Source organism: Miscanthus floridulus, unplaced genomic scaffold, assembly GCF_019320115.1.
Source record: "Miscanthus floridulus cultivar M001 unplaced genomic scaffold, ASM1932011v1 fs_471_1_2, whole genome shotgun sequence".
NCBI lineage: Eukaryota > Viridiplantae > Streptophyta > Magnoliopsida > Poales > Poaceae > Miscanthus > Miscanthus floridulus.
The window spans coordinates 1-7,757 of record NW_027096796.1 but is presented as its reverse complement, the minus strand read 5'-3'; the positions used below and the strand labels follow the sequence as shown (position 1 = coordinate 7,757).

Here is a 7,757-nt window from a genome sequence, read left to right as displayed (position 1 = left end):
CCTTCATGCTTGCGGCACCTCTTCTATGCAGGCTGCCTATAGGCCTCCTCCACCAGATCTAGGCGATGATTTGTCTACATAGAAAAAAGGGACAGTAGATGGATCGGTGCACGCGCGCGCGCGCGCGCACACACACACACACACACACACACACACACACACACACATATATATATATATATATATATATAGAGAGAGAGAGAGAGAGAGAACGGGGAGAATAGAGGTGTGAGGGAGTTAGGGTTGTGCGTGTAGGAGAGGATTTATGGGCCTCAAGGTTTTTTAGAGGTGGCCTTATAGAAATGTCCACCTATGGAGCCATTGGCTCCATTTACTGAGATGCTTGTTGATTGGTTGTCTCCTTAATGGACTTAGTTACCGCCTTTGAAACTGGAAAGGCGTTTTAGGAGACAGAAACACTTTTGGCCTGCATCTGTAAATAAGAGGGGTTGTCTTCAGAAATCCTTTTTTGTACTAGTAGTTTGGTTCAAGGATGGGATGGTGATAGTGTGACACATACAATTCTAGCCCTGAGTGTAATGATCCACTTATTTGCTTTAGGAATATAAGTTTCTGAGGAATATAATGAGCTAGTCAATAACATAACAACACATAGAAGAAAGCTTCGCCTATCAGGTTTGCATGTATGATGGCACATCAATGTTTACATGAGACATTTTAATTACCAATGTTTTTCTTGATATTTCTTTTCCACACACTAGTTCAAAACTGTTTTTTTGGAGACAACCCAATCCATCTTTAGAGGCGGCCACATGTACCTCCACCTCTTGACCTCCTGCCGAAGTGGAATTATGCACCACCAGATCTCGTGAGTCGTCTATAGTTTCATGGATGGTTGACAGTAGCAGGCTGTCCATATCCAGTTGTAGTTTAAGCTTGATTTGGGTTAAGTGAAGCTTGGGGCTTGTTACTCTTGGCGCTTGTCAATACCAAGCAAATCTTGGTAACTGGAGTTGTTCTTAGTGATTGCCTATCTGGAGATGCAGAAGTGCATTTAATTCGTGAGGACATTACTCTTAGAGTGCCTCGAGAAGGACCTATACAATTTAGTGAGGTGCTCCTACAAGTATTGGGGAAGAGTTCCACCAACTCAATACTTCAAGAATTTAGCGTTTTATTGTAGATTTCTTCATCTACTAAGTATTTACCATCTTGAAATGTCCAATAGCTTGCTCATTGTGTAGCTTAATGTTACACCTAGAATGTAGGGTATGACGTCTTGACTAGAATGATAGGCTAATGTTATTTTGAACTTCAATTATAGGATTAGGTTCCTACATATTCTTGAATAAATTTTAGTTAGTCCCAATTCACCCCATTTGCCCATGATACTCTGTGTTGCCCTTGGCCATTTCTGAATATTCGCTCCAAGAAAATAACCAGGATGTATTCATGATTAATCATTGCACATTCAGCACATTACATGTTTTTTAATAAATAGAATTGTACAGTACATTTAGGATATCAATTTGAAATACAATTTACGTATAGAAGCATATGTATGAACCAGCTGTATATACATAGTCGATTTATTCCGTCATGTTCATGTACGATCTTAAGGCTTATGAAGGTTCTGCCTACTCAGTGGGGTAGGAAGGCTCCATGGCTAGGCCACACATGCCCCTCTTGTCTGAAATATCCTTCTCCATTCTCAGGTAACCATTCTCCCCCCAAGTCGTGCCCCATGAGTTCTTCATCAGCCAGTACTTGGTGCCATCACTGGTCTGTCCATAACCAATGGCTGCAATCCCATGGTCCAAGTCAGTACCGCATGAGCCGGTCATCACACCACCAGAGTAGAACTGGAATGTCATGTCTCCACCATCCACTGCCACCGACACGGGCTGGTTCGCCACAGCCTTCATCAGGGCAGCCTCATCGTTTGCCGGCACATCCTCAAAGCCCTTGATGGTTGCAGCACTATTTGATCCACTCTTGCACTTGCCATCTGCAGCCGTGTAAGGATAGCTGGACTCCGTGGTTAGGCCGCCGTTCTTGATGATAAACTTGAAAGCATCGTCCATCAAACCACCCTCACAGCCTTGATCCTCACCATGGACATCGCAATCCACCAACTCTTGTTCCGAGAGGGAGGTGAGCTTGCCGGTGCTGATTTTCACGATGCCTTCTGTGGCAGCCACGGCTGAGAACGCCCAGCAGCAGCCTGCAATTGATTGTTATGTTTCAACGTATGTCATAACATATAGCACTTTAATTTAGGAGTACTTCAGAATAGTGTTGCTACAAGTCTTGCTTGTAAATGTACTTACCACATTGGCCTTGATCCTTGATGGGAGTGACGGCACCCTTGGTCCTCCAGTCGATGGTCGCCAGAAGCGCATCGACGCTAACATTCTCATACCTAAATCCGGTAGGGATCTTCACAGGGCTAGGTTTGAAACCCTTGTTGGTCTTGGTAGCCCTGAACTCGTCGTTGGTAAGGTCGGCGAACTGGTTGACGCCGAGCCAGAACTTGCGGTTCTCACCAGCGTTAAACGACTCGATGTACTTAACATTAGCCTTGAACACCTCGAACCGCTGAGCCTTCTCGGTGGCGTCTTTGTAGATGCGGTTGTACCGCGCCATCCATTGCTCATGCCTCGCCACCATGGCTGAGTCGTCGTTCAGGTCACGAGCAGCGAGGGCAGCACCGCATAAGAAGGCGAAGCCTAGGATTGCCAAGATTGATGCCTTGAGGGTAGCCATGGTCGATCACTGGATCGAACAGGCCTGTGAATTGGTTGCTGATGCTGGCCTGCTGCTGCTGTGCACTATGCCTATTGATTTGGTGATTGGAGCTGGGTGGTACGGGTATATATAGCTACAGACGTGTATTATTCTTGTAAGTTGTAAGTTTGAATCGATACGGTACGGTGCTTCTACGCTGTATTGTGTGGAAAGGGACAGGTACGTAGACGTGAAGTATTGCCAGATGGTATATATTATTTTACTTGTGCTCCAGATCGACGTGCATTTGCCGCTCTGCTATGGATTGCTGCCTTAAAGCATTATAAATAGAGATTAATAAGCGCCACATTTGATCACAGGCATTCAATAACATATATCATATAAAAATTGGAAAAAGAAATGTACTGACAGCACATGGTTAGTATAATACTCCTTTCATCCTCTAGTATTCAATAATGTTTGTAAGTTCAATTTGAACTAACCAAGGTAACAATATAGAAGGAATGGCGTCATCCTAAATAAAAAATAAGGATCTCAAATCGAACAGTGGATAGGTTCATACCTCAAACCAGTCAATTTTATACACACATACGGCGGCAAAGTTACGTTCAGTGCTGCAAAAAATATTATACCACCTAGTACATTACTCATAAAGTACTACTAAAATGTACATATAAGCAAGATACTATCTTTATATATATATATATATATACACACACACACACACACACACGGGAAGTACTTAGCATTACCACCTAAAACATTTTTTGGAGGCGGCCATATTTGGTTTCTATAGACGGGCAACACGTCCGCCTCCAAGTCAATGTCTTTGTTAATCCATTTTTCAGAGGTGGTCATAATGACCGCCTGAGAAAATACGTTTAAAAAATGAAAAAAGGCCTAGGCCCGACGTCGAGCCCACTCCCAGGCCCGATGCTAGGCCTGCTTCTGGGAATGCTGTTGCCGCTGCTGAGCCGCTCGTAGACATGCCACCGTCACATATGCTACTCACAGACACGCCACGTCCACCATCGTCATTTCTGGATTCACCACGACATCGGTCGAAAGGGCTCCGCCACCATGTGGTGGTCCCACCATGGACGACGAACCACCGCCATCGCTGGATCTTGTGTGTGTGTGTGGGGGGGGGGGGGGGGGAGGATGAAGCCGCGGCTGTCAGAGGGGAGGACACGCTATTGCCCGAATCTCGCCATGGATTTCTCTGCCACGAGGCCACGCAACTGCCACATGGGAGGCTGTGCGGTCATGTGCTGCTCCACCACCGTTGCTCCAGCACTGCGCCATGCCATCGCCGTCGCCACTCGAGATCCATGTAGCCGTGGAATAGAGGAGAGTGCATGGGGGAGGTGTAGCGATCCTAAATTTCTACGAAGGAAAATTCACATATATGATTTATAACATGATAGTCTCAGAAGATCATTCCATCACATTATTGATCAACAGCTAACATCACAAGTTCATACATCGAATACCTGTCTTAGAACCTATAAAAAAATATGTCTTAGAACTACAAATAGAGAGGTTTAACATTTATTACATCGTCACTTTGCGGAAATAACAGAGTTCAAACAACATCCATAACAGCATCAGAGTGAAACATCTAAGGTGCGGAAGCGTCAACTTCTTCTCCAAACTTGAGCGCAGGACGAACACCTCTAATCCTCCTGCCAAAAATCTTTCCGTACGGTTTGTACTGGCCACTGGCTCCCACCCTATGCTTTGTGGAAGTGGAAATGCAAGGGTAGAGCAAAAGAACCTATTGTGGTTGTAGTTTTCCTAAGCGTAGTTCATTAGTATTTGATAAGTAATTCACAAGTTTTAACCCATCTCATCCACACACATTCTCCCATCCCAAATATCACACATCTCACCACACTCTCACTCTCTCTAGGCGGCAAAGACGACTCTCTCGTGTCTTGCCTCAACGGCTCACGCCAGATCCACACAATTACCTAGGGGGAAGAAAAGAAGGGACTCCTCTCTCTAGTCAAGTGAAGTAGTAATATAGGAAAGCTCCGTAGCCGTGAAAAGGCGGCATATGTATCGATCGATCAACCAAAACTCTACAGAGGTTTTACATCCACTAGATACACCATCATCGGCGATGCCCCACCTAGGCTAATCCGTGCTTACATTCCAAACTGGGACGATACCATCCTGCCACTCAGCCCTGAGGCACCCTGGATCAAACATCGGCACGCTGAGATTATGAAACATAATTACCTAGCCAATGGCAATAGGCTCCTAGAAAGGATCAGGTTCCAATGCCCTCACCTCCCACACTATCAACTACAACCTAGCAGTATTGGCATCGCCCAAGCTTAGTCCGCAGTCGTCCCCTTATCCCTTGGAGCAAATGGGTGTAGATTCCTATGAACCGGTTCCCAGAACATATCAGTCCTTAGAATGACCAAACAAGACATGCTGGTCGATTCAAGCCTCACCACACACCCGAGACACACACTAGAATCTCTCATCCACGGTATAAACCATATAGCAGTGGCACTAAGTGCCTAATCCACACACAAGCATGTCCACCCTATGTATCACATCACCAGATATCATGCATAATAGTAGAAGTAAATAGCAAGTGTATCTAAAGCGAGTGTCTATCCTATCAATGAGTATGCTGGTGTAAGGTTGCAGCAAGGTATAGGCTCAAACAATTTCTACCATGAAACCTATCACAAGAATATTGTGGAAAATAAACCTGTAGCATCTATATCATGCCTAATCGGATTCTACGAGGTTGGGTGGGATGTGGCACATTTGATCAAGTCATCTCGTAGTCCTCGTCAGGCTGGAACTACTCCGGGACTATCAAACGAGACAGCGGGTCACAATATGCGACTACTATAGATATTCTTCACAAAGAACTGAGTGAAATTCAAAAGACCCAAATGCACTCAAACACAAGCCTATGATGTAGAGCCTTTTTTTAGAAAAATTTGGACACTAGTTTCATATTTTTTGAGGTCCTACGAATTTTCAAAGATTATTCTATTTTCTAAAAAAATAAAGAGGAGAGATAAAACACCAAGGATAGACAGGTGGCAGCTCTTGATTAGTTGAAGCACGTGCGGTCATTGACAGGTGGGTTCGGATGTTAGTCAATGTTAACTAGTCCTTATTATTGTGCTTGACTGGGCACTTAGCGGGCTTGATGGGTTGAGTCATGGGCCAGTCTGGGTCGGGCCGGGCACACCGCTGCGTCGAGGCAGGGAAGGAGCAGGGGCACCACCGCAGGGAGGAAAGGAGCAGGGGTGCGCCGCGCCGGGGCGAGGAAGGAGTAGGGGCACCCCTCTACGCCAAGGTGAGGAGCGACCAAGCGATGGAGACTGGAATAGGTGAGCAAGCGAGTGTTCTCCAGTGTGGTACGGTCGGCTAGGGAGAAAGAGATGAGAGGCAGCGTCTAGGAGGGCCGTGAAGTGAGTTGGGCTGCTTATATACTATAGGTTTTTTTTTGTTGGGCTAGATGGGTTGATATTTGTTTATGGGCTTCTTTGGTTCCTTGGTTTTTCGGTTAACCGAGGATGAGAACCGAATTGATTGAGTAAAATTTGGTTAGCTGAAAGTAGGGACCAAATTTTTCAGTTTCGGTTTCGGTTATTTTGATTCGGCTTTTGGTTCTCTGTTAATTTTGGCAAGCAGTGCACATCCATCTGTAGTTTAAGCTGGGTTTGGGTCAAGTGAAGCTAGGGGCTTGTTACTCTTGGTGCTTGTCAATACCATGGCAATCTTGGCAATTGGAGGAGTTCTTGGTGATAGTGGGAGTGTTATTTAGAAGCTTTTTGTGCTTGTTTGGAAGCCTGCACATCTAGAGATGCAAGTGTATTTCATTCATGAGGACTTCAGTCTTAGTGTCACAAGAAGGACCTATACACTCTGTTGAGGTGCTCCAACAAGTGCTGGGAAGAGTTCTTGGTGATTGTAGGAGTCTTTACTTTTCCTCATCAAATGAATATTTACCATCTTGCAATGTCCAATAGCTTGCTCATTGTGTAGCTTAATGTTACACCTAGAATGTAGGGTATGACGTCTTGACTAGAATGATAGGCTAATGTGATTTTTGAACTAAAATTATAGGGTTAGGTTCCTACTTATTCTTGTTCAAATTATAATTAGTTCCCATTGCACCCCATCAGCAATGATACTTTGTGTTGGCCTTGGCTTTTTCTGAATATTCTCGGCCCAAGAAAATAACCAGCAGGTATTCATGATTAATGATTACACATTCAGCACATTACATATTTTCTTAGTAAATATAGAATAGTTGATACATGTAGAAGATCAATTTGAAAGACAAATTACAAACACATGTGAACCAGCTTATATACATAGTAAAAAGGATTAGAAGCATCGCTTTATTCCGTCTAACTGTATATGTACGATCTTAAGGTTTGTGAAGGTTCTGCCTACTCAGTGGGGTAGGAAGGCTCCATGGCTAGGCCACACATGCCCCTCTTGTCTGAAATATCCTTCTCCATTCTCAGGTAACCATTCTCCCCCCAAGTCGTGCCCCATGAGTTCTTCATCAGCCAGTACTTGGTGCCATCACTGGTCTGTCCATAACCAATGGCTGCAATCCCATGGTCCAAGTCAGTACCGCATGAGCCGGTCATCACACCACCAGAGTAGAACTGGAATGTCATGTCTCCACCATCCACTGCCACCGACACGGGCTGGTTCGCCACAGCCTTCATCAGGGCAGCCTCATCGTTTGCCGGCACATCCTCAAAGCCCTTGATGGTTCCAGCACTATTTGATCCACTCTTGCACTTGCCATCTGCAGCCGTGTAAGGATAGCTGGACTCCGTGGTTAGGCCGCCGTTCTTGATGATAAACTTGAAAGCATCGTCCATCAAACCACCCTCACAGCCTTGATCCTCACCATGGACATCGCAATCCACCAACTCTTGTTCCGAGAGGGAGGTGAGCTTGCTGGTGCTGATTTTCACGATGCCTTCTGTGGCTGCGACGGCTGAGAACGCCCAGCAGCAGCCTGCAATTGATTGTTATGTTTCAAC

The 7,757-nt window shown here is 45.2% G+C and overlaps 2 protein-coding genes across 2 annotated transcripts; both read right to left on the bottom strand.

The window, feature by feature from the left end:
* Nucleotides 1-1,485: 1,485 nt before the first annotated feature.
* Nucleotides 1,486-2,733, bottom strand: LOC136531888 (senescence-specific cysteine protease SAG39-like). Its single transcript, XM_066524552.1, has 2 exons — nucleotides 2,292-2,733; nucleotides 1,486-2,185 (listed from the first exon to the last, which is right to left on the bottom strand). The coding sequence occupies exons 1-2, from the start codon at nucleotides 2,725-2,727 to the stop codon at nucleotides 1,599-1,601; spliced, it is 1,023 nt and encodes a 340-aa protein (XP_066380649.1). The 5' UTR covers nucleotides 2,728-2,733; the 3' UTR covers nucleotides 1,486-1,598.
* A 4,280-nt stretch (nucleotides 2,734-7,013) lies between these two features.
* On the bottom strand, nucleotides 7,014-7,745 carry LOC136531887 (senescence-specific cysteine protease SAG39; the record flags this gene model as incomplete). The annotated part of the gene is made up of 1 exon (XM_066524551.1): nucleotides 7,014-7,745. A coding segment is annotated over one exon (600 nt), but the record flags the coding sequence as incomplete, so codon positions are not given.
* Nucleotides 7,746-7,757: the final 12 nt, after the last annotated feature.

What these genes read in the sequence shown, in the direction of transcription:
- LOC136531888 (XM_066524552.1), bottom strand. Translation starts at nt 2,727, where the DNA reads ATGGCTACCCTCAAGGCATCAATCTTGGCAATCCTAGGCTTCGCCTTC. An exon ending in CAAGGATCAAGGCCAATGTG is followed by an intron (nt 2,186 to 2,291) that starts GTAAGTACATTT and finishes AATCAATTGCAG; the next exon opens with GCTGCTGCTGGGCGTTCTCA.